We start from the raw sequence: 26497 nt of genomic DNA on the forward strand, positions 1-26497 counted from the left end.
TGGGAGGCCGGTAGGGGCTGCCAAGTTGAGCTAGGGCTGGTAGGGGTGGGCTGGTTAGGCAGAGGGAACACAGGCAACAGAGCAGGCGTGGGCGAGTAGGGCAACAGCGGCAATATGGGGTGGGCTAACGTGAGCTAGAAGAGCAAGGCAACAACAGGGGCGAATCGAGCACGTGAAGGCAACATGACGGTTTCGACACATAGGGAAAGGAAAGGCGAGGGCAGAGCAGAGGGATGCAAGGAGGATGACACGCAGGCTAGGGGAATGGTGAGCATGGAATCTCTCTCTCTCTCTCTCTCTCTCTCTCTCTCTCTCTCTCTCTCTCTCTCTCTCTCTCTCTCTCTCTCTCTCTCTCTCTCTCTCTCTCTCTCTCTCTCTCTCTCTCTCTCTCTCTCTCAAACACAACTCGCAATACATTAAAACCAACGCATGCCCGTTGATGCCAGCTGAAACCGGCCTACGAGCAAAATAGGCGTGGGCGAGTAGGAAAGTAGTGGCAATCGACGCAATTTCGACGCGCAGGGAAAGGAAAGGCGGAGGCAGAGCAGAGGGGTGCAAGGAGGATGACGCGTATGCTAGGGGGATGGTGAGCATGGAATATCTCTCTCTCTCTCTCTCTCTCTCTCTCTCTCTCTCTCTCTCTCTCTCTCTCTCTCTCCCCCCAAAGACTGGCGCCCCTTTCCGTATTTCTTTATTCTTATTGCAAATAGACGATCTGAACACTTTCACCTAACTCTCACCAAGCTGTCCAAACTTGTCTATGGCTGGAATTGCAAGATTTTGACCCAATTTCGCCGGCATAATGGAGCAAAAACCTCAAAAGTACACGTCAAGGACACTTTCCCTTACGATTTGGAAGCTTTTCAATGAGCTGCAGGTCAATTTCAGCATGCTGTAATTCCCTGTTTTATCACTGCCACGTGCCCAAAGCCCTGTTTAAGCATCCCAAGGCTTTCCCGAAGCTCCCCTGGCGATGTCCTGCAGTTTAGGTGCGAAACCCTAAACCTGCAGAAAAACACAGCAGGCTGTAATTTTCTGTTTTGGATCGTTTTGGGCCTCAGGTGCACCCGCACACAATGGGACAGTTCCTCTTGAAACGGACAAGTCTTCACGCGAGAAAACTCTGTTTTCACATCTTGGCAAACTGTGCGTACCTGTGGGGGATTAACAATTAGCTAATCCGGTTCCTGTATAGAAGGCTCTTGCCTTGGCAAATGCGCATAAACCCCCAGAACTATACATGGTCATCTGTGAAGCCCAACTAGTGGGGTAATACCATGCGTGCGAAGGGGAGAGAGAGATGCACGAGAGCAAATCATCACGCTATATGAGACAAGGGAGAAGGCATGCTTTCCATTAAAGCTGTGATCACCTGCACCCACTACTCTCTCTCACACACACACACAGTGTAGCACACTTATTCAAAAATCAACCTCCTCTCACCATTTGGGCGCCCCCTCTTCATGCTAAGTCTGGCAAATTTGCCTGAGCCGCCATGTGTCCAGTTTACCTCTTTTGAGATAATTCCTAGTACCCACCGACTTATAACGTGTAGCGAGGGGACCTAAATGACTTTGAACTTAGCCTAGACACCCTTTTACTGCTCGGATTTCAATGTTGATGGGCCCGACCATCTCATGGCGACCTACCCTTCCCCATTGCAAGTGAAACTCTCGACCGTCGGCCGTTTCACACTAGACACACAATGTCCAACCATTTGTGACTTCAAAAAGGGGGTCCCAAAAATTAAATAAAAATCAAGGAAAAGAAACCAACAACTAAGGTTAGTGGTAGCCACGGCCTCGTGACATACCCCCCTCTTGAAATCGCAAACGTCCTCAATTGCATGCCATATATGCTTTAGTGTGACTAGCACCCTTTTATCATACATGTATCCGCAGGAAAGGTCCTGAAACATAGATACAAATGACTTAATGAGACCTTCATGCTTTTGTCATTTCATCTACGAAAGAAGTGAGCATAATATCTTTAGCATTTATAGAACATTGTCCACTTCTATTGCACTGAATCTGTATGTACATTTGATGTTCTAGCTCCATTATTAACCCTCCTTTGAGCACGTTGAGTTGGGGCATACGTAGGTTGTAACCCAAGGGCCTCAAGGTAAAGCTGCAATACATTTGGTGATTGTAGCAATTCACACTCTTCCATCCATTTTGCATCCGTAGGTAGATGGTTCCTAAACTTCACCAAATACCGTCGTGCAACTTTTCCCTTAACTTTTCTTTCGTTTGGCCAAAGCTCCAAAAAACTCAGTAGAATCTTCAACTTTCTCTTCTCTTTCTGAATCCTGGGAAGCTTCAGGAACCGCTTTTGCAAAGGACCTCTTTGTTGGTCTTTTCTTTGACGTACCCCCTTTCACATTGCCTTGAAACCCACTATCTACTCCCTTCAACAAGGTATGATTAGTCTTGGCAACTTCCATAAGCTAAGTAAGGGTAGACACTATGTTCTTTGTGCAGTAGTTTCTAAGCCCTCTAGGTAGCCCACAACAATACTTCTCAATCTGCTCTGTCAATGGCACGAACCTGTAGGAAGTTTCTAAGCCCTCTAGGTAGCCCACAACAATACTTCTCAATCTGCTCTGTCAATGGCACGAACCTGTAGGAAGTTACTGAGAGCAACGCTTTGCAGAACCTCTGATTGTACTCCTCTAGGCTCTTGCAAGTAGCCGCAGTGAGTTGGTGCTAATCCGTCATGACATCGGCTTCAAATTCATCTGACAGCCACGCACATGCAAACATTTGAATCAAGTATACCCATGCGGCAGGTGTCTGTCCTTGCATCAATAGTGTCGTCCACCATGTAAGCGCATTGCCTTTCACGAAAATGACACCTTTCCTAACCTTGGAGGCCTCTGTAAAATTCTCCCCTGGGGCCTGCATAAGCTATAGCAAACTGCTGAGAAGGAAAGTAAGAGCCTTTGCCTTATCCTCAAAGCCGCTGAAAGTATCAAACTTTACAGTCGCACCACCTTCTTTGTAACCTTTTGGCTTTTCCGGTGCTCCCAAATTGTCATAGGGAATTGTCTACAACATGGGCATTGTGTAATAGGGATCATCGGCACCCCTTGGCCATTGACATTCTGCGTCACTCGTGCCATATGTGCCTGCTTGTTGAAAAAACTGTCCATGCCAAAATTTCCATGTGGCACCCCAAGCTCGCCCTAGTTGCATTGAAACCCTTGTTGCATGCCAATATTTCCATACATGGGGTTTGGCATCATGCCTTGCATACCCCCAAACATTGTTCCCGAATATATTGCTAGTTTCCAGGCACATAACAAGCCATGCTCTGAAACACTAATCCACCTCCGAAATACCCAGGATGTACCATGGGTGGTGGAAAAAGCCTAGAAACTAGTTCCCTGTCCATTTAATGCAACATGCGGACTCTGAAAGGTGGCTGAAATCGGTCCGTAGGGCGGTAGACGTAGGCTTTCACCCGAAACTTTACTTTAGACTTTAGGACAGAGAGAAACTTTGCAAAAGAAAACCTGTAACGGGAATTGATACTTCAAACACACCCGGCTTGGAAGCTAAAGCTCTACCAAGCAAACACCGACACTTGTTGGCCCCAAAGACTGGCACCCCTTTCGGTATTTCTTTATTGTATTCAAAGAAGGAATAAAACTTGTGATTTCCTACGAGCTGTCCCGCATAATCCGGCCTGAAAGTGACCTGTTCTGGACCGATTTTGGTAGCATAACTGTACTAGGACGCTTCACAAACAATATCCCTACGCAAAAGATGACTTTCCTGACAAATACGGACATTTTGTAAAACCTGGCGAGAATCTGCAACACGCTGAATTCTCTGTTTACTGCCCTGAAAAATGCACCAAATCACCTGTACAACGGTCCCCTCACATCCCCGGACCTCCTTGGGGTATTAGGGACTGTTTAGGGCCGAAACCCTAAACCTGCAAAAATACACAGCAAGCTGTATTTCCCTGTTTTGGGCTCTGTTTTGCGAGCCAGTCGCATCTGTAGCAAGTCCTCAAGTTCCTGCACCTGTAGGGCTACTTGCCCTTTGAATGGGACGAGATTTCTTGCGTGAAATCTCTCCGAATTCACCTGTACCTGCGGGGGATTAGCTAATCCAGTACCTGTGCAAGAGGCTCTTACCTCGGCAATCGCGCATAAACCCACATAATTGTACATACAGATGAAAAGCCCTCAAGCAGGGCATCACGTTCCTGTATTCAAAGGGGGAGAGAGATGCACGAGAGCAGAATCATCGTGCTACATAAGACAAGGGAAAAGGCAAGCTTTGAGACCTGCACCTACTACTCACCCACACTCTATAGTCACTTAATGAAGAAGAGGCAGCCCCAAATCAGCGTCTCTCTCTCTCTCAAAATGGGCACCCCCCAGCTGATGTGGCATGCAGAATGGCTCACAGGCCGCCAAGTGTCCCTTGTGCCCCTTTTGAGTTAATTCCTAGTACCCACCGACTTGAAAGTGTAGCGAGGGGTTCTAAATGACTCTGAACTAAGCCTAGACACCCTTTTACTGCTCGGATTCCAGTGTCGACCGGCCCGACCATCTCGTGGCGACCTGCCCTTCCCAACTGCGGGTGAAACTCTCGGCCATCGGCCATTTCACACTGGCCATACAATGTCTGACCATTTGCAACTTCAAAAAGAGGGTCTCAAAAATTAAATAAAAATCATTGGAAAGAAACCAACAACTAAGGTTAGCAGTTGCCACGTCCTCGTGACAGTAATTAGCCATTGCCACGTCCTTGTGACATACCCCCCTCTTGAAATCGCAAACGTCCTTGATTGCATGCCATATATACATGCCATTGATGATCTTGTGTTGTTAGCACGCTTTTATCATTGCATGTACCCGCAAGAAAGGTCATACCTAACAGGTAGTGATTCCAACTAGAGAGCACATGAATTGCGACCAATAACTCTTTCTCATAGATTTGCATAGTCTTTTCTGGACCTTGTAGGATTCTGCTCTCATAACCCGATCATCTTGCATTAGCATTGCTCTAATGCTATTGCCACACGCGTCACACTGGACCACAAATGACTTCCTAAGATCTGGTAAAACAATCACAGTATCTGAAGTGAACTTTTCCTTTAAGAGACTGAAAACTGACATCTCTCTTTGGGTCCATCTGAAAGTGACCTCTTTCTTTTGCAAAGCGTGAAGAGGTGAAGCTATCTCTGCAAAACTCCTGATAAACCTTCTATAGTATGAACACAATCCCAAGAAGCTTCAAACATCGTGCACAGTCTTTAAGTCTGCCATGTCTTAATAACTTCAACCTTTGCGGGATCCATTCGAACACCATCCTTTGACACTATGTGGCCAAGAAAGTGGGTCTCTTCCAAGAAGAATTCACTTTTCTTAGGATTGACAAGTAACCTGTTGATTGCGTAGCTCTTCGAACACAATGGTCAAGGGGCGCCTATGCTCCTCTTCATTCTTAACTATCATGTCGTCAAAGAATGTGCCGACAAACTTCTGATGCGAGCGGAAAATCCGGTCCATCATTCTATTAAACATGGCAAGAGCATTTGTAAGACCAAATGGCATCACTAAAAACTCATAAAGACCATATGTTGTTCTAAACGCAGTCTTGTGCACATCCTCTGGCCTTATACGAATCTAATAGTACACACTCTTAAGGTCTATCCTGCTGAAAATTACAGCACCCTCTAAACGGTCAAGAATATCATCAATCCTTGGGATAGGAAACATGTTCTTGATGGTATTCTTATTCAATGCACGGTAATCAATACACATGCGCCAAGAGCCATCCTTCTTCTGCACTAAAAGCACTGGGGAGCAGAAAGGTGAAGAACTAGGCTGAATCAACCCCTTCTCTAAAAGCTCCTGTACCTGGCCCATAATCTCTTTCTGCTGCGCCGCACCAACCTGGTAGGGAGGTCTGTTCGGTGGATTACACCCTGGCATCAAATCTATCGCATGGTCCTCAAGCCTCTCCGGGGGCAATTGCGACGGTAATGAATCAGAGGAACAATCATTAAACTCTCACAAAAAACCTGACTTTCTTTTATCTAACACAGAAAAATTTCACTGACAATTATCTGAAACATCACGTGCAAAGATCAAGTACACAGAAAGATGATTTTTAATTACAAAAGTGATAGCTGAAGGAGATACAATAGGGACAGACTCCCCTTTGAGCTTTAAATCCAAAACATGAGTTTTGCCCCTATGTTGAAGGGTGATCGTCTTGTCGTCGCAGACATCAAGCACGCCATGTGTTCGGAACATCCACGGAATTCCCAGTAATGCATCACACCATTCTAATGGCATGATATAGAACTATTCTATGTCCATATACGACTAAATATGCAGACACAGCTTTCCAATGATGGGAGTAACACACTCTGAGTGGCCAAGACATGCCAACTCTGCCTCTGCCGTGTACCCCATCTCTTCAGCTCTAATGCCCAGTTTCATAGCTAACTCTGGTGAGATAAAGTTTGCTTTGGCACCTCGATCAAAGAAGATGAGTGTCATCTGATCTCTCACTTTACCCCATGCTCTGCATAACTCGCTGGCATCTGTACTTGGCCCGGCCATGTGTCCACTTTGCCTCTTTTGAGTTAATTTACTAGTACCCACCAACTTATAAGTGTCGCGCGAGCCTAAATGACTTTGAATTGAGCCTAGCCAACCTTTTACTGCTCGGATTTCAGTGCCGATTAGCTCGATCAACTCGTGGTGACCTAGCCATTACTGCTATAGGTGAAACTCTCAACCGTCAGCCGTTTCACACTGGTTGTTTGAGACTTCAAAAAGAGGGTCTCAAAAATTAAATAAAAATCAAGTTAAAAGAAACCAACAACTAAGGTTAGTGATTGTCACAGCCTCGTGATACATAGCCCATGGAAGCTTCAAGGCCACCGATATGCACGACTAGCGCTTCAGTCATCGCGACAACTAGCCAATGAGGGTGATACTTCATGTTGGTTTGCACAAATATCAGCATGGTTTGAGCTACATGGATTTAGTATCGACAGGCTTGAGCTACATGGATTTAGTATCGACAGGCTGTCCCCTTTTTAGAATTCCTTGGATGCACCCACCATCCCTCACCATCACACATTCAGAGATTAGCAAGATTATCAGACATGATCTCATTCACTTGAATACTAGGAGTACTTGGCTGTCTCCATCACATGAGTTGGAGACAAGGATGGCTTTTTATTGAGACCATCTTCTCGAAACGATAGATGATGGGTTTACGTCACCCCCCAAATATATGGACACCTGTTGTAACAGACTTGGACACTCCAAGTCAAGAATCTACCGTGACAACACAAAATAACCACTTCAAAACAGTTCACAATTCACAATTGATTTGCACTGGCCCAGTGGAGTTCCGTGCCTAGAGATATCGGCCCCAAAGACTGGCGCCCCTTTCAGTATTTCTTTTTGTATTTATCTGAGTTCAAAGTACAAGAGTGTGGGCAGGAGCTCACACTCGGACTCTGCGTCCAGATGCTCTGAGTTGTGAGAGGCCTGCTCACTTATTTAAAGTTACAAGGGTTGCCAAAAGAAGAGCCCCAAAAGCTGAAAATCAAAAGCTCAAAAGTTTGGCAAATAACGCAAAAGTTCTTCCTCTCTCTTTCTTTTAATAAATAAAGCAGAGAGGCTTTCTCTTTCTCTCTCTTGCTGAAATAAAGCAAAGAGGGTTCTCTCTCTTTCTCAGCAATTTGCGTAGAAAAAGCAACGCCAAAAAGCTACCCAACTTTTCGTAAATCACGCTGATGTCCAGCAAATCAGGGTTAGGGTTAGGGTTAGGGCAGAATTAGGGTTTCTGATTTTAGGGTTAGGGTTTCAACAAAATTAGGGTTTCTGGCAGCCACGTTATCACTTTGTGACATACCCCCCTCTTGAAAGCATTGTAATCGCCCTCAATTACGCATGCAAAACAGACAGAGGCAATAAACCATCTTAGCAGACACTGACTATTAGTACCTACGTACTAGAAACACACATCTAGCACATGTACCAATCGACAGTCACATCACACGACATCACAGGACATCACAGGACTCATTTGAATCTTAGACCATGATTTATCGACAATGTAGCTAGCAATCGCATCTAGATCCAGTCGGGACCTCATCGATGCCTAATTGACTAACCCCTATTGCAACCATGTCTACTCGAGATCAATTAGACCGAAATGTTGCAGTCTCAGTTCCTACACTTAAACAAGTCAAGAACAAGTCAGTTTCATATTTTTTGGAATTCCATTTCATAAAGTCATCCAGCAGAATACTACCAACTCTCAATATCCTTGAAGCTCAAAGAGACATCAGTGACTCTAGTCTTTAAAAAATCGAGGCATCTGTTGACAAAGGAGCGGAGTAACTCCCCTCTTGTGCATCCCACTACACCAGATCTCCGGCCAAGCTGAATTCTGGGTTCCATTTGGAGTAGACTATGCTAAACCAAAAGCTTCGAGATAAAGTTTCACAATTTGAGGAGTATCTGCTAGGTCCTCCTCCTCCATCCACTTCGCATCCAATGCAGGATAGTTCTTGAACTTAACCAAGAACCGCCTTCGGACTTTACCTTTATTCTTTGTATCCTTATGTGCCAAAATCTGTTCAAGAACAAGGATCTCCTCGTTTTCTTCCACTTCGGGTTGCTCATCAGGCTCCCCATCATCAGGCACATCACCTTTAAAAGGTTTCAAGAGACTCACATGGAATGCATTGTGAATCCTCCGAGTGTCAGGCAGTTTCAGTCGGAAGGAGACATCATTGATCTTTTCGAGATCTGGAAAGGTCCGTAGTATCGCATACTAAGCTTTGGAAAAAGCCTCTCTTTTCCCTTTTTCTTTCTCGGGCGTGCCTTCTCAAAACGTAAGAGCACCCAATCATCCTCCTTCAGTTTCAAATCGCGACGATGGCGATCCGCTGCCTTTTTCTGTCGTTCTTGAGATTTCTGCAAAGCCTCGCGGACCTTGGCAAAAGCCGTGTCTAAGTCACGTGTATACTCATCCGCTTCAAAATCTTATCTTTCGTGCTTAGGAAGGGTGGAACCTTCGCAGCACCTTCAACAATCTCAAATGGCACCTTCCCCGTTGAAGAGTGTATCGTGTTATTGTAGGCAAATTCCACCAAAGGTAGATACTTTCCCATTGAGTCTTCTGATCCGCAATATAAGACTTCAATAAATCTAAAACACTAAATTGGCAATCTCAAATTGCCCATCAATCTATGGGTGGAACGATGACCAGAACTGCAGCAGCGTGCCAATGTTCTCCCAAATTGCTTTCCAAAACAAACTCGTAAATCTCGGGTTCCTGTCGGAGACAATCGTCTTAGGCATGCCATGTAATCTGAAGATCTGGGCCACAAACAGTCTCGCTAAGTGATCCGGCTTGACTGTTTTCTTCACTGGAATGAAATGAGCCTACTTGCTAAATCTGTCAATAACAGTCCAGATACCATCGTGACCACTCTATGTTCTCGGGAGATCAAAAATGAAATACTTTCCCAGGGACGAGTGAATATGGGCAAAGGCTGTAACAATCCCTATGCTTTATTCCTGTCAAACTTGACCTTTTGGCATACCAAGCAACTGCGCACAAACTCTTCCACATCCTTCTTGATTCTCGGCCAAAAGAAGTATCTCTCTACCCCTTTCATGGTGGTAGCGATGCCGCGGTGACCCGTAAAAGGTGGACAGTGGCATTCAGTCATAACCTTTTCTCTCAACGGCTGTGTAACGAACAGCATGGTTTTTCTCATCAAGTAGCCATCCCGAATGGAATATCCCGCTATTTACAAAGCATCTGCCACCACATTCTTCTGTCCCTGAACATCGACAATCTGGAAGTGAAACTGTGACAAGATGTTCGCCCACCACATCTGCTTTTCCGATAGCTGCTTCTGTGACAAGAAGTAGCGCAAACTCTGATGGTCTGTAAAGACAGTAAAATCCGCTCCGAGTAGGCAGTGCAGCGACTGAGTAAGCATGGATAACCGCCAAAAGCTCTTTCTCATAAATCTGTGTTGTTATTTCCGGCCTTGAGAACAATCAACTCTCGTAAGCAATGACATGGCCTTCTTGCATTAAGACCGCACCCAGACTACGACCACAAGCATCACAATCTACTTCAAATGACTTCTGCAAGTCCGGCAAAGTCAAAACTGGTCCCGTAGTCGATTTCTCATTCAAAGTCTAAAAGGCAGTCACCTCTGTGGGTCCCCACGAGAAAGGGACTCCTTTCTGTGTCAAGATATGAAAAGGAGAAGCAACCTCTGCAAACTTTCGAATGAACCGCCTGTAGTACGAACACAGTCCCAAGAAGCTTCTAACTTCATGGACATTCTTAAACGGGCCAATCACGGATTGTCTCTATCTTGACCGGATCCATTTGCACTCCTGCTGCTGACACAATGTGTCCCAAAAAGTGTATCTTTGGTAGGAAAAAATCACTTTTCTTTGCATTAATCACTAACTTGTGATCTCGTAATGCCTGAAAGACCTGAAGCAGATGATCTCTATGTTCTGCCTCATTCTTGAAGAAAACAATGATGTCATCAAAGAAAGTGCCAACAAATAGCATGTACTCTCGAAAAATCTTGTCCATCATCCAGTTAAATGTCGTCGGAGCATTGGTTAAGCCAAAAGGCATCACCAAAAACTCAAATAACCCAAAAGTCGTCCGAAAAGCTGTCTTGTAGACGTCTCCCGGCGCGATTCTGATCTGATGATATCCACTCTTCAAATCAATCCTGCTAAAGCACAAGGATCACTGTAATCTGTCGAGTATATCATCGATCCTAGGAATCGGAAATTTGTTCTTGATGGTGATTTTGTTGAAAGCTCTATAATCGATGCACATTCTCCACGATCCGTCTTTCTTCAAAACCAACAACACTGGAGAGCAATACGGTGAAGTATTAGGCTGGACAAGACCCTTTTCCAAGAGGTCTTTCACTTGGTTCATAATCTCTTCATTTTGTGCTCGGCTCACACGGTAAGGTGGCCGGTTCGGTGGTGTGCTTCCAGGTATCAGATCAATGGTATGATCTTCAGGACGAGCAGGTGGTAACTCGCCTAGTAGGCCCTCTGAGAAGCAATCGACGTGAGTGCAGAAAATCTTGGCGTTCTTTATCAAGCTTAAGACATATTTGTCCTATCCTCATCACTCAACTCTTTCATAAAGATCGAGTATACAAACAGACTGGATTTCATTAATTTAGAAATGGCCGAAGCCGATACAATAGGGACAGATTCGCCCTTCAGTTTAATGTCAAGTACAATGGTTCTGCCCTTCTCTGTAGTCAATGTCACTTTCCTCGCCCGATAATCGACCACGGCGTTGTTCTTGTGGTACCAGGGAATTCCCAAGAGAACATCACAACCTTCCAAAGGCATTATGTAAAAGTCCTCATGCCCCAAATACCCTTGACAATGCAACCGAAGTTAGCCAATGACAGGTGTAATGGCTACGTCCCCGCCGGGTGCCGCTAGAAAAGCCTCCGCAAGTGGTCCCCTCCGATCGGGAGTGATCTCGAGCTGCGCCGCCAATTCCGGTGAAATGAAGTTGGCCTTGGCTCCTCCATCAAAGAAGATCACGGCCTCTTGGTCTTTCACTTTGCCCCAAGCTCGGCAAAGTTCTGTACTCTCGTCCATTGTGTTGGGATCGGTACCCACACAATCTGGAACCAGTCCAGTTTTCATCTTGCCTTTTCTTCCACGTTCCTCAGCTGCTCTTGAACTCTCAAGCCTTTCGTCGTCCTTGTCATTCTATTCTTTCTGTGCCTTTTTAGGGCACTTCGCGGAGATATGTCGATGTTCCCCACATCCAAAGCACTTCCCCTCCCTGATGAAGCGAGCTCTCTCCTGAGGAGTAAGCTTGGGTCGTGCATCTTTCTTTTCTGAGTTACTCTTTCTCTTTCTACTTTCATTTGTAGAAGTCTGTTCAGCTCTTTCTTTCATGACCTCATCGGTGGGGTAGGTCAGACTGCCAGAGTGAATGGCAAAACCCCGTTTCGCATGACTCATCAACTCCTGAATAGAAGCTGACTTCTGTTCCAAGCAGTGATCTCGGATCTCTGTAGGTAGACCCAAGGTAAACCGCTCAATCTGTTCTTTAACGAGATCTTCTTGAATGAAGAGGCAGGTAGAAAAGAGCTCCAGAATCTCTCGCAATAAGCGTCCACTCTATCTTTCTTGGTCATCCGAAGATGGTTCCAAGCAGCTCGTATATCGCGTTCATACTCTTGAGTCAGCCAAGAAGAAATAAAAAGATTCTTAAAATTCAGCCATTTAACTGGCGCAGTCTTGTTTAAAAGAAGCGTGGACCACCAAGTTCGAGCATTCCCCTTAAAGTAAGAGGCAGCTCTCCGAATCTTAGTGCTCTGAGTAGCGTCCTCCCGCGAAAGCGATGTCAAACTGTTGTACAAAAGACAAAGCCTTCGAAGCATCTCTATATCCCAAAAACGTGTCAAATTTAATTGACTGTCCACCTTAAACTCTAGGACCTTCTTGCTTTTATCTTCTAGAAAGCCATATTGGTTGGCTTTATAAAAATTCTTCTTCTTTGCATAAAAGTTGTTGTCGTCGGAGTCTGAACTGTTTGTAGACGAGTCCTCTGTAGCACTGTCACTCACTGGGCGATATTTAGACTTCTTTGCCTTTTTCTTGCCCTTTCCGAAGTGTTGTTTCTTGCTTCGCTTTTTGCCTTTGCAATCTTCTTCGCTCGAGTCAAATGAGCTAGAAGATCTGTCAGAAGAAGAAGAACTAGGTACTTCGTCAAATCCAACACGCTTCTTCTGTTTCTTTGCCTTTTCAAATGTCGACTGACGACCCAAATAACCTGGGAAGTCAGTGCCTTTCTTCTGCTTTTTGTCGTGCTTTTTAGCTTTGTTTTGCGCGTCAAAAAGCTGAGCAATCCGTGCATCAACCACCTCTTCTAATTCCTTCTCTGAATATTTCTTGTGAGCAAAAGGTTTCTTGAAAGCAGGTTTTGGGGGTGGTAGTGTGGTTTTCTGCCACTGCGCATTAACATCCTGAAAAGAAGTCTCGCTTATATATTTTGCAAATTTTGGGACCTTCGCAAAATTGAGCATCATCTTTGTTGCATCGCCGATCAATTGACGACGCTCCATCTCTCGTTGCTCTGCCTGAGTAGAGCCGAGGCGGGCCATACTCCTTGCCGGAATCTTCGTTGCCACATCTCCGGATGCAGAGGGAGTCGACTGATCCTTGCATGAAGCCATAGGTGCCACGGAAAAAAAAAAATTGGGATCGGATTTTTCGTAGAAGAGAAATCGGCCGTGCCCTCATACCACTGTAACAGACTTGGACACTCAAAGTCAAGAATCTACCACGACAGCACCAAATAACCACTTCAAAACAGTTCACAGTTCGCAATTGATTTACACTGGCCCGGCGAAGTTCCGTGCCTAGAGATATCGGCCCCAAAGACTGGCGCCCCTTTCGGTATTTCTTTTTGTATTTATCTGAGTTCAAAGTACAAGAGTGCGGGCAAGCGCTCACACTCGGACTCTGCGTCCAGATGCTCTGAGTTGTGAGAGGCCTGCTCACTTATTTAAAGTTACAAGGGTTGCCAAAAGCAGAGCCCCAAAAGCTGAAAATCAAAAGCTCAAAAGCTTGGCAAATAAAGCAAAAGTTCTTCCTCTCTCTTTCTTTTAATAAATAAAGCAGAGAGGCTTTCTCTTTCTCTCTCTTGCTGAAATAAAGCAAAGAGGGTTCTCTCTCTCTTTCTCAGCAATTTGCGTAGCAAAAGCAACGCCAAAAAGCTACCCAGCTTTCCGTAAATCACGCTGATGTCCAGCAAATCAGGGTTAGGGTTAGGGTTAGGACAGAATTAAGGTTTCTGATTTTAGGGTTAGGGTTTCAACAGAATTAGGGTTTCTGGTTTTAGGGTTAGGGTTTAGCAAAATTAGGGTTTCTGGTTTTAGAGTTGGGGTTTCTGGCAGCCACGTCATCACTTTGTGACACCCGCCTATCTCATGGCATTAGATGTGTTATTGGTCAGCTACGCACATCATCTGACAAGTTGGAGATAGAGACTAGCCGATACAAAGGTATACCCACATAGAAGAGATCGAACCACGTTTGCCAGAAAGAGCTAGATACAGAGGAGCGCTACATCTTCCAATACACAGCATACTAAGAGATTTGCGAGCGTTTCCATTGCTTATTCAAAGAGGGCTTTGGCCCCTTATCCTGCATCATGGACTATTATGATCAGAGGTGCCTGGGTCTCTTCTTGTTGGAGATCGTAGCCTCAAAGAGACTACCGTTAGGAGAGGACCTACACATAGAGGATGCATGCACAGCCAGATCGCTACTTTCTACAGAGGGACTACCACCACAAGTTTATCCAGTCACACCCTCATCTCGCATTCTTCTTGATTGAGCCATCCAGCTTGGCTACTCACGATGCCCAAGGATGCGAGGATCTTCACAACGTAGACAAGGTCTACATCAGAGGCTACCAAGCATCATTGAGCGACATTGGGCACACCCCTGGGAGAACTGATCATGGAGGACATTGAGGCATGGGGCCATATTGCAAAGACGCATGAGAGAGCTCATGGGATAATCACCATTGTCTACTTCCCCCGTTGTGCACCTCATTAGCCCTCATGCGATTGTACCCCTCCTTATAAGTTTTGAGCTGATGTATTACATGATGAGGACGTTGATGATGAAGGGAATGTAGGTTAGGCTTACATACCTACCCACTCTAGGTACCCTCATTTTTTTATCTTTATGTTCCCATGACACTGTACTAGAGTCACACATGAATGTAACCTTTTGGTCTCGTAGGTCATTTTGGCCTTTTGAAGACTTTAATATAACATTTCATTTCCTCTCTCATACCCGAGTACCTGTATGCACCACCCACAGGACAGTCCCCTTTTCTATTTTGGATAATGACATCTGGGAGTTCTCTAGAGATGGTGACATCATCATTCTAGGGAATTTCAATGCTAGGACTGCCCATCATCAGATAGTTTTTTATGATACTTCAGAGGAGATGCTGAGAGAGCTGGATGTTACAGAGACGGGCCTATCCAGACTATCACAGGATGGGAAGCATACTGAGTATGGACGACACTTGATAGACATGGGGACTGCACATGGATTGGTCATCTTGAATGGCCTACAGAGATTTTCCGATGCGGGGGGTTTTACATGCTTTCCGCACAGACATGGAGCTAGCACAGTGGATTATGTCATGGCACAGCCGAGTCTCATCCCTAGTTTCTAGGACCTCACGGTTGGACCCAGACCTGTTGGTGTGACAGTGGACCATGCTCTTGTGTCACTGACCATCTCTTTCGAGTTTACTGTAGCACACACGCCACAGGCAACAGCTCCTACTCGCTACACCTTCACACGGGAGACGGACTCTGTATACATAGATGGGATCTATAGACGCTTGTGTACAGAAGAGCCAGGGCGACCTTTGGAGGAGCTTACTACTATACTAACACAGACGTTACATGATGCAGCAGCAGAGGCATACCCACACACGCAGCCTGAGCAGAGACGCCGTTCTAAGAGCATGCCCCAAAACAGCTGGTATGATGAGGAATGGCGCGAGATCAGAGCTAGACTTCAAAGGGAGGTGCTTTTGGGGACCATCACTCACAAACAGTCACAGATTGACTTCCGACACCTAGTGCGGCGGAAGAAGAGTGCATTTTTGGCTCGCCAGAGCAGGATCTATACCAGCTATTCTCGAGTCAGGACTCACGTGAGGCATGGCGGCTCTTTCATGAGCACTCCAACCCCCCCCCCCCCCCCCTGCCATTACCTCTACAGAGGCCTGGGGCCAGTACGCGTCATCCCTGTACACAGTTCCTGGACAGCCGCCCCTTCCGGACCCCCCCGATCCATGCCCCCACACATGTGCTTTTTTCACCGCTGAGATGGTGAGGAAGGCCATTGACAAGATGAGGACTGGGAGAGCATATGATCATGATGGCTTAGTGGCTGAGCACTTCAAGCATGCCAGAGATCTACTAGCAGAGCCCCTAGCAGTTATGTTTAACCGTGCCATGTGTGAGGGCTTGCCTTATACTTGGAGCCTATCTACTATTGTACCTATCTTCAAGTCAGGAGACCCTATGGAGCCTGGGAATTATCGCACTATCATGATCGGACACACATTGGCACAGTTGTACGCATCCATTCTCTTGAGCAGCAGCTGAGTAGATGAGCAAAGAGGGAGGGGATACACAACCGGGCAGTTAGGATTTAGAGCCATCATTGAGGAGGGCAGATCACATGGGAGACAAATCTATTGCAGCTTTGTGGACTTCCGCAAAGCATTTGACACAGTACCCAGAGCTAGATTGATGCGCAGATTACAGAAGATGGGGGCACCCACAGAGCTCATTTGGGGGGTCATGGCACTATACAGGTCAGTAGTGGGGCATGTACGCACCTCAGAGGGCCTATCTACAGCGGTTCATTCCACTATTGGGGTGAAGCAGGGTTGCCCGCTCTTTCCTACTCTGTTTGGTATGTATGTGGATGAGATTTCTGACTACATTGAGAGAGATGGTGATAGAGGTGCACAACTGGCATGAACATGGATTCCACTATTGTTATATGCTAATGATATTGTGTTGATCTCCGACTCTCCGGAGGGGATGCAACGACACTTGGATGCTTTGCATAGGTTTGCCCATGAAAGTGGTTTGTTTGTCAACCTTGGTAAAACGAAGGTCATGGTACTTAATACCACCCCATAGTGGATCAGGAGGTCAACGCCCGCATTCACATACGGCCAAGAGATAGTGGAGTATACAAATGCTTACACCTACCTTGGAGTGGTTTTAGTGGACCAGCATTTTCATTGAGAAGAGCAGCAGAGACTAGATTGACCAGAGCCCATGCAACATTGGGTAGATTGGAGAGGATGCGTTCACATGTTCAGTTTCAGGAGCCTCGGACGGAGCTCTGGCTCTGTGACACCCTGGTGGCTTCTGCATTGCTCTATGGACATGAGATTTGGGGACCTTCATTGGACCATCCTGGGAGGACAGGTCGCACTGATGGATGGGGGGACATGGAGAAGCCAATAGTCTCTATGATCTCACAGCTCATTAGAGCCAAGGCCTCAGTACTACGTGCCATTATCCGAGCAGAGCTAGCTGCCCCCCCACTAGTGGTTGAGGCACTCACCAGATCGGTCTCCTTCATACACCACATGTGGGAACTTCCTAGAAACAGATATGCCCGCCTTGCACTTGAGTCCTCTCAACAGTTGGCCATGCAGGGAGATACAGCATGCCGGTATGGGGAGATAACATCATGGTTTCAAGCGCATGGGTTCACCGTTCAGCATAGACAGACTGCCCCCCTTCTAGTACTCACTGGATGCACCCTCTCTGACTCACACAGTCCGAGATCATCAGGCTCATCCGCCAGGACTTGACTCAACTAGACACCAGGAGGACGTGGATACAGCCAGCACAGGAGCTGGGCACGAAGATGGCTTTCTACAGAGAGCATCTTCTCCAGCTCACGGAGGTTGGTTTTGTGACGAGACCCAGATACATGGACACCCACTTGTCTCATGGGATACGATGTGCTATTGGCCAGATGGCACATACGCACATCTTCACACCAACTGCGGATCGAGACTGGGAGATACAGCAGAGTACCAGCAGAGGCGAAGACATGCCTCCTGTGTGACCTGGAGCCTGAGACAGAGTTGCACTACACATGCCACTGCCCCGTCTACTACGAGATACGCGGCCGCTTCCACTGCTTGTTCAGAGAGGGCTTCGGTCTAGAGTCATGCGGTACGAGGATCAGAGATGCTTGGGTCTGTTCTTGCGCAGCTGATGCTTGGGTCTGTTCTTGCTCGAGCTGCGCAGACACAAAGAGAGCCTGATGAGGGGAGAGGCCAGCCAGTCTCAGAGACGGATCACAGACTTCTTTAGAGCAGACACTGGACACCCAGAGGAGCTACTACCACAGGAGGCTCGCCGCCTCACACCAGAGGCACATTGATCGACCGAGCAACCGAGCTAGGAAGATCCAGATTGGCAGACGTCCACGACTGCGGAGGACTACACAGCATCGACAGATCCGCCAGCGACCGATGCTGGATCTTTTGTGATCTGTGATTTAGCTATCCCACCTAGTTGATTAGATCACACCTAGCTGTTTCGGATTCCATAGCATTTTATTCTGTCATTTTTGTTACTTTGACTTTATATCAGATCCACCACATTGTAACTTTCTCGTCTCATAGGTCATTCTGGCCTTCTGAAGACGTTAATATAACATTTCATTTCATCATCATCTCTCTCTCTCTCTCTCTCTCTCTCTCTCTCTCTCTCTCTCTCTCTCTCTCTCTCTCTCTCACACACACACACACACACACATACACACACACACAAGTTATTTCTTGCAGCTTTTATCATATGAATAGACTAACCTTTACAGTCCAGTTCTTGTCAACAAGGAGGTTAGAAGATTTCAAATCCCGATGCACAATTGGAGGATTTCGATGATGTAGATAATTCATGCCCCTAGCCTACAACTTTGACTCCATTAGCAATATGAGTCGTCCAGTTAAAAACACAACTTGGCATTGAAAACAACAATCGATTGACTTCGATACTATGACTCACCACATCAACGACCATCAACAGACGTCGTCTCCACTCCAATCTTTGTGTGTTCTTATGAAGAAGACGGAAAAGGCTTCCCCTAGAAACATCCAAATTATGACATAAATCTATTTGCACTCTTCTTTTACAATCTAATAAATTGAAAGACCAAAGCATTTCACTTTCGACAAAAACTTAGGCTGCCACAGAAAATGACTTGAAATTTTACAATTATGTACATGAAGAGTGTAAAACACTTTGTAATACGTTTTCCTAAACTGCAACTAGATGCATATTGCAACACTGTAACCCTAAACCACAAAACTAACTACTTTTCTTCAATCTCCTGTCTCTCCGCTCTGCTCAGCCCTTTTCAGCAATTTTGGCACTCACCAACACAGCAGTTAATGGAGACTCTAAATCTTGGGTCATGAAAACAAAGAAACCAATTTGCAGGTTTTACCATTTCTCATAAAACTCTCAAAATTACACACACGAGCCCCAAAAAAAAAGGGAAGCAAACGTAAAAGAAATAGCGAGCGCACTCTTTTTTGAATCGCCACAGAACAAACTGCAGGTTACCAAACGATTGTTTGAATCTGAAGCAGACACTTTCAGAAACCTCTTTTGCAAAACACCCACGGTAGCCATCAGGACTCACCTTGGTAAGAACTCTGTTACAATTGACCAATGATGAGGTGAATACACTGCTCCCATGAAAAGAAGAACATTGGGATGCCTTAGTCTCCTCATGATAGCCACCTGTTCCAAAGCTTCCTTATGAACATGAAAGTGATTGTATCCAATTCTAAATGCAGTCATAAAAATCTGAATATACAAACTAAAAGAAGAGAAAAAATGCTTGTGCAAAGCACAAAGATTCACGAAAATTTAAAAGAAAGAAACAACAAGATACATTCAAAATAATAAAAACAATACAGACATAGACAAGGAAAGAGGCAAAAGAGGATACCCCCAAAAAAAAACATTTACCTCTTCGCGGAAGTCTTTCAAAAGCTCAGTTGAGTACTCTTGATTAATAAATACTTTAACTGCTACATCCTGACAAGAAAGAACAAATGAATTACTCTAGATAAAAATCACTGCTGCTCAGACAATGTTTTCAGCATTTATATTGGATTAACATACCGATCCAAACCAAATTCCATGATAAACCGTCCCACAAGAACCTGTATTAAAGAACAAAAACTTTGAGGCACTGAAAGGTTCTTTCCATACTAAAGTCAAATAACAAAATAAGATTTCCTTCTTGTAGACAACAAAAATACCTCAAGACAACAAAGAGTAGTAACTCAAAATATCCTCAACATCAACAGGAGATTGCAAAGGAGCTCGGTATGAGCATAGTGCCGATCTAATAGTGGATACCCATATGATTGCAACAGAAGATGCATCTACAAGCTTATGCACATGGGCTTAACATAAATTATCTTGATTATCCATATTCTCTGTTTTGAAAGTTTAATTGGCTACTTAAGAGTAATAGGCAGCACATTATGTCTTGTGTAAGACTATATACTCTGACAACATCATGAATTGGTGCCCTGTAAAACTAGAATCAATGAACGTTTCCACACACACCACAGGAGCATACATCAATGCTAATGTAGCTCCTATGATGCAGGTTAGACTCTTGCCATAAATATTTCTATGTGCCTTTGAAGGTAAGAGCCATCTCCCCTAAACAAAAACCCACATGCTACGACAATGACAAAGCAAGGCTGCTGGAGCAAAAAATATTATTTGATAAAGTACTTTTTTGAAAAGAGAACGCTTCAAGGGCAAAGACTTTGAGGTAAAGTTAATCCTAAAGATAAACAGAACAAACCAAAAATGAATTAATAGACAAATAGGAAGCTAAGCTTAGCACATCACCAAGCTCCTATAAAAAAAAGACAAAACTAAAATGAACCATTCAAAAAAATACTACTAGTTGTAATAGAAGTCTTTCTCTTACCTTACACCAGGCTTGCTGATAGATCCGTAATGAGCTAAGGAAAAACATCTTAAAAGTGATAGTCCCATCGAATTTTCTCCACCGAACACACCTCTAGGACTACTTCAATTTCTTATGAATGTAAAACACAAATTGTGAAATCTCTGTTGTTCATTCAAATCAATCCTCTAGAATACTTAATATGATGTTGAGTCCATTGCTCAATCAATGTTAACAACCTCTTGTGTTCGTTTGGCATAGACGATCGTTGCTCATTCAAATCTTTGCAAAAAGTTCTCACCGACCAAATCTTGTCTCAAAGTATATACCTAGATGAATCCAGGATAAGCCAAGATTCACCCTTGAAGGAAAGTGCAAGGTATAGACCCATGGTAGTCACCCACAAGACAATATAACCATCACCTCCATCATGCATAGTATTGACTAAATACCACGACATTCCCACTAACGTCGTCAGTGCCCAATAGTGGGTGTAGAACTAGGTACTAACATATGCTCCCCAACACAACACACACCACACACACACACATGAGCATACATCAACAAGCGTACTGAGTTTCTGTCATGACTCTGGAGATCAAGGGCAGACTCAGCCATAATGGAGCCTAGCACTAAAAGAAGCATTAACTCGAAAAAATTACCACGAAAATTAGGTAGTTGATAGGGCATACGCACCACAAATCTTGTCTCAAAGTATATCAGGAAAAGCACCTTCCTTTGCCGAATGAGTTGCCAATCAACCATCCAAAAGCTTATCACAATGTTCTTAACTTCGTGTGGGTAGCAGCTCACCACCCAACAAACCAACCTAACTTGTGAAGACTTCACAAACAGAGGAGACCCTCACACATGTGATGAGCTGAGAGGCTTGTTGTAGTCCAGCTCTTCAACATTCTTTTGAATGTACTCTTGGTGCAAAAGAACAACAAATTATGACATGTTATGGATTATGAAGCTTTACGTTGACCAGGCTTACCATTACCCATATAATAGGCTGTAGCCCTTTATTTCCCATGTTTATTGGGTCGTGGGTAAATGACGGATCTGGGCAAGTGGTAAACCCTGTATAGTGGAGGGTGGCACTCCCATTCTTGCATTAGTGGGAGAGTTGAAAGACTCATTGTATCTAATCCCGATGTTTCATGCTCCCACAAAGCACATTGAGGTGCCTTACCATCACGTCAAGGAGGGATTCTCTAAAGGGGTTATCATTCTCCCTTGTGTGCCTACGCAGATCGTTTCACAAAAGCTTTGCCTCTGGTCCTAAGTGTGTTTAGACACAACATTACCATATCATGGTAATGAATTTCCCTTGGGAGTGATGTGGTGAACATGAGCTGGCTCTTATGTACAAGTAAGTGCGAGGCGCTCTTATGTACAAGTAAGTGCGAGGCCCTGAAAGGTGATCTGGGGAGTAAGCCAAAACCTTTGCGAAAAGCTTCAAACTTCTAACCTTTTTCCCTCACTCCGAGGTCTTTTTCCCCTGCATATATCCCCGACTAGTACTTGCACACTACGTAATACTTCTTCCTGTGTTGTGTCCCCTTGAGCTTCACCTTCTCCTCCTAGCTCTATGTGTGCATTCTTGCAAACCCAAATCCAACAAGCCTGCCTCCAATAACTCAAACTTCTCTCACAAAATCGCCTACACAAATGCAAATGTACACCACATGACTACCAGCTTCTTCACATTTCTAATCAGTAAAATTGGAGCAAGCACGGGTCAATTCCCATACCAGGTGCCAATTTCTTGCGAATCATCCACCCACATACAAAACTAGTTAGCACTAAGTCTATACTGTAAAAGAATCTCTGCAACCTCCTGCCTAAAGAACACATTCATCTCCTGAACATCTACATAGAAAGTAGTTCGCAGTACCTCTACCCCCTTGAACAAAGATAAGTTTAGGTTGCACCTATCTAAAACCCACACCCAAAATAATGCACTGATCTTTTGTTCCACCAATTAGGAGCTTGTACACTGTGTGCTTCTGAGAAGAGCACTGTTCACAATTAAGTTTTATGCTATAAAGCGCTGCCACACATAAAGCCCAGCGTTGCTAGTTTCTGATATTTATACACATACCCACGACAAGGAGCACCATGTTTACCAGATAAATGTGATTTAGAGTAATGCAGAGATACATAATGAATTGGATTGACTCTAGGGTCTATTTGTATTCTGCTTCTTGTGCTCATTCAAGTTTTGTTTGTGTGTCATCTAGCCCTGGTCTATCTATTCCTGAGTTAAAGGGATCAAATTCTGCATCCATATCACCTCTAGCTACTCTTGTCTACAAAGATTTACCCAGCACAACCATTCTTCGCAAGTACAATCCAACACTTGCAGCCTTACCACAAAGCCTGGTGACCAAGAGCACATGAATCTCATGATTGAAAAGAAGCAAAAGGCATTCTGTTGAGTTACGTTAACCAATGGGCTCCTAAAAAATTATTAATTTTGGGATTTAGAGACATGTTACAAGAACATCTCCAAACAATGAATTTAGATTTTCCTCCAAACAACATGAAATGCAGCATTTTCAATAATCTTGTTGGCTTCCAGAATAAAATAAACGGAAACTAGGTAAACTACTAAACTCTAACCTAAAGATTTACAAACAGACCAACCGATCAAGGCAGTACCTTCGCCGACCTGTTCCCGAATAGAAAGATCATCCCATGATATCTCACAGTCTTCTAGCGTTAACTTTTCCTCTGCTAACATGTGCAAGCTGCCATTCATCCTAGATGTGCTGTTGCTACTTATACTGTCATTTTGTTGAGAACTGACAGAGGCTGGCTGGGCTGCTGTGCGAGCTGCCATAGCCATCACACCTTCCTCAGCTCCTGAGTCAGACTTTGCAGTTTTGGGAGGGCTAATCCAATCTTTCTTACTAGTATTTTTGGGTAGACTGTTTTGTTCCTTTGTACCAGTATATTTTTGGGGACTTTGATCTCCTATACTGTTGTCTAAGGGTGTCCATGGAAGAGAAGCTCGCAACTTTTGCTTCAAATTTTTAGGCATCCATGCTTCAGTCTTTGAACTCAAAGCTGCATTGTGCCCACCTACACCTTTTCTTTCTTGCTCCAAGGAATCTCCAGGAGTCTCTGGTTTGGATGTGATTTCCCCTAGACTGATTCGTGCAAGCGCTTCCCTCGTGATAGCATGATCATCAAGAATTTGCTGGCTGTTGTCAGCCTTGCCTCTAACAGTATTTCCATCCTCATCAATAGGCCCTGACTCTGCACTGTCAGCTATCCTCAGTCGTGAAAGAACTTTCGAGGCCTGAAAATAACCGTTAACAAAAGTGACTTCCAGCCATAATTTGCATGAAAATTTCAGAAGTAACTGAAGCTAAAGCTTACCACTTTGGAGACAGTATTCTTCAATGGCATGGTATTCTTGAACGGCATGGAGAGAGGCTGTTGCCTATCTAATCCGAATTTTGGAAGTCCACGTATTCCATTCAAAATGCGAGGAACGTCCCGAACATGAGAGGCACTACTCTCCTGGAAACCAGAATTTTTGAAAGGTCGTGTATCGCTAGAGACCCCAATAATACCAACAAACTGATCACCATCATAAAGAGGAGTATCTGTCATCATCCCAACAAAGACTTCCCCTGTTTTTTTCTTCAATGGAAACTGTCCTGACCATGATTCTCCACGACCAAGCTGACTAACTAGCTGTGCAGCCACATCCTGTCTAGCTTCATCAACCACAAGATCCAAAATATTTTGACCTATTGCCTCTGAAGCTTTCCAGCCATAGAGATCCTCGGCGAACCGGTTCCTGGAAAAGTGAAAGAAGGTTTATAGTACAAACCTGCAATGGCGCTTTAAAATTTAAATACCCGCAACACGCAACAAATGAATGCAGCAACCGTACCAGATCAGTAAACCACTTGTGTCAGTGAATGGGTGTCAATGAATGGAAAATTACATAAATGACCCAAGGCATGCACTGTTGATGTATACCCTAAACATTACCCCCCAACGGCAAAGGTAGGACATATGCACTCATTGCAAGCAGTCAGTCAAAAATATCCTCATTCCAAGCAACAAATCAATCACATATATAAAATTGGTGTCACATAGAGCAATGATTAAAAAGGTAAAATCTGACCAAGCATTCTAAATGGGATGTCTAGAAGCAGTGCCAGCTATGATATGCTCAATCATAAATGCAACTCCATATACACCTTTCAAGAATCCTGGTGGATTTTTATGCAAGGCCTGGGTGTATCTACCAGTAAGTCACCTCTCCAGTTGGTCGGAAGATGTAAACTGCCTGCCCCATGGACTGGAGAATATTCACAAAATCTTCACGAACGGGACGTTCACCTGCAGTTAAGGAGCTTGAGGATGATGAAGAGCTATGAAAGCGCCAATTGAGGTTTGAGGGGGACTGCACTTGTGGATACTCATCAACAGCATGTATGTTCTGCCAAAGCTCTCCTCCTCCATGTCCCAGCAAAGAAGAATGGCAGGAGCAGCGGCATGTACACCAGGGGGAAGATCTGTTTGAGGGAGTGTTCACCATTTCACTGCTGTGGTGTAAGGAGGGATCGTGTATCTGAGTCAGTCTGGCCAGTTCTTCCTTAAGCCTGGCCTGGCTTTCCTCCAGTTCCTTAATCTTCTGAAGCAGCAAGTAAGCGATGTTGTCATTGCTATTGCTGCAGCTGCTGCTGATTTGTACCTGTGAGCCATCGGGTGTTGAGTCCGCCACTGTAGAAGTACAGGCGTCCCCAGGCTGGCAACTAGATTGATCTGCCATTATGCAAAATGCTCAATATGCCCCAAGTGGTGTAGTGATAAGATAAACCTGTTGGTGCTTAAAAGACACCAGAAACCTGTTGGCATCAGTTGCGCAAATCCCAAACACTCAACGTTGAACAGTATGGTACCCTAGAAGCAGCCGTAGACTAGAATGGGCTGATTTACTAGCCATAAAAGCAATTTCTTGTCAATGAACTACAAGACTATGGTTGAGCCTGGCAACTTGGCACGGTGATCCTCACAGAGAGGGATAGACAAAAGGCTGCAAACGGAAGAACCCAAAGCCAAGATGCTTCTACAAGCATCTGCATCATCCAATACGCCCCAATGGGGAGAACAGGGGTTTTCTTTTGCGGCAAGCGATCTCAGAATCTGCACCTGCCAAGCTGACGAGAAAGTCCAAACGGGGAGGGTACTTTTCATAGCATTGTTATAGTCATTCCGATAAAGTACAACTGAATGAATCCTAGGCTAGATAGCGCAGGATCAAACCACCTGCGAATGGTGAATGGGGAGTAAACTGTGTACACACGGCTTTTGCTTTTAGCTCCATGTGGTCGATTTTGCCCACAGGCTCGCCCTATCCCCACCTTACTGATGAGAAAGGCATAGTTTTAACTCCTATGTTACCCCAACGGCCCCGAAAGAGCATCCTTTGCTCGATCGGGTTGTTGCGTGACAATGCTCGCAAGCGACGCTATTTGATACTTTCTTGAAGTTTTCACCCGATAAGGTAAAATGATGAGCAGAATGAAGTTGGAGCGATGGGGGGTTCTGTGAGCTGCTTTCCTCACGGGGAAACGCTGAAGCTCGGGATGAGAGAATAGGGGAAGGAGTAGCTGTCGATCTTCATCTGCGTTATAGAAAATCTAAAGGGAGCGGCATGATTCACGCGACCTTCTACCTACTTTACACGCAGATGACAGCCTCTCTCGCGGCCACACACACATAAACGATTTAACCACCCACCGTCATTTTGTCATAACCACATTCAGAAAAACTCATTTGCCATGTGTCCTCACCAGAGCATGCCAGCACACGCCAGCACACGCTCCTTTTGTCCAGGCGATGCCGGGCACGGGGTTA

The 26497-nt window shown here is 44.9% G+C and overlaps 1 protein-coding gene across 4 annotated transcripts in view; it reads right to left on the bottom strand.

Annotated features, from left to right (window-relative positions):
* LOC147448112 (uncharacterized) overlaps positions 1-26335 on the bottom strand; it is a 53277-nt gene extending 26942 nt beyond the window's left edge. For 3 of the 4 annotated variants that reach the window (XR_015189672.1, XR_015189674.1, XR_015189673.1), the window contains exons 1-8: positions 24883-26333; positions 23999-24425; positions 23276-23918; positions 19801-19841; positions 19645-19713; positions 19313-19413; positions 18673-18751; positions 18477-18575 (exon numbers count right to left, since the gene is read on the bottom strand). Coding sequence is in view for 1 of the 4 variants with exons in the window: in XM_086523974.1 (XP_086380100.1) it covers positions 18477-18575; positions 18673-18751; positions 19313-19413; positions 19645-19713; positions 19801-19841; positions 23276-23918; positions 23999-24425; positions 24883-25409 (1986 nt within the window). In the remaining 3 variants the exon portion in view is untranslated. Of the gene's footprint in view, positions 1-18476; positions 18576-18672; positions 18752-19312; positions 19414-19644; positions 19714-19800; positions 19842-23275; positions 23919-23998; positions 24426-24882 lie in introns of all 4 variants that reach the window. The other variant, XM_086523974.1, reaches the window with a different exon arrangement.
* Positions 26336-26497: the final 162 nt, after the last annotated feature.

This window comes from Adiantum capillus-veneris, chromosome 11 (genome assembly GCF_014529385.1).
Source record: "Adiantum capillus-veneris isolate H3 chromosome 11, ASM1452938v2, whole genome shotgun sequence".
Classification (NCBI taxonomy): domain Eukaryota; kingdom Viridiplantae; phylum Streptophyta; class Polypodiopsida; order Polypodiales; family Pteridaceae; genus Adiantum; species Adiantum capillus-veneris.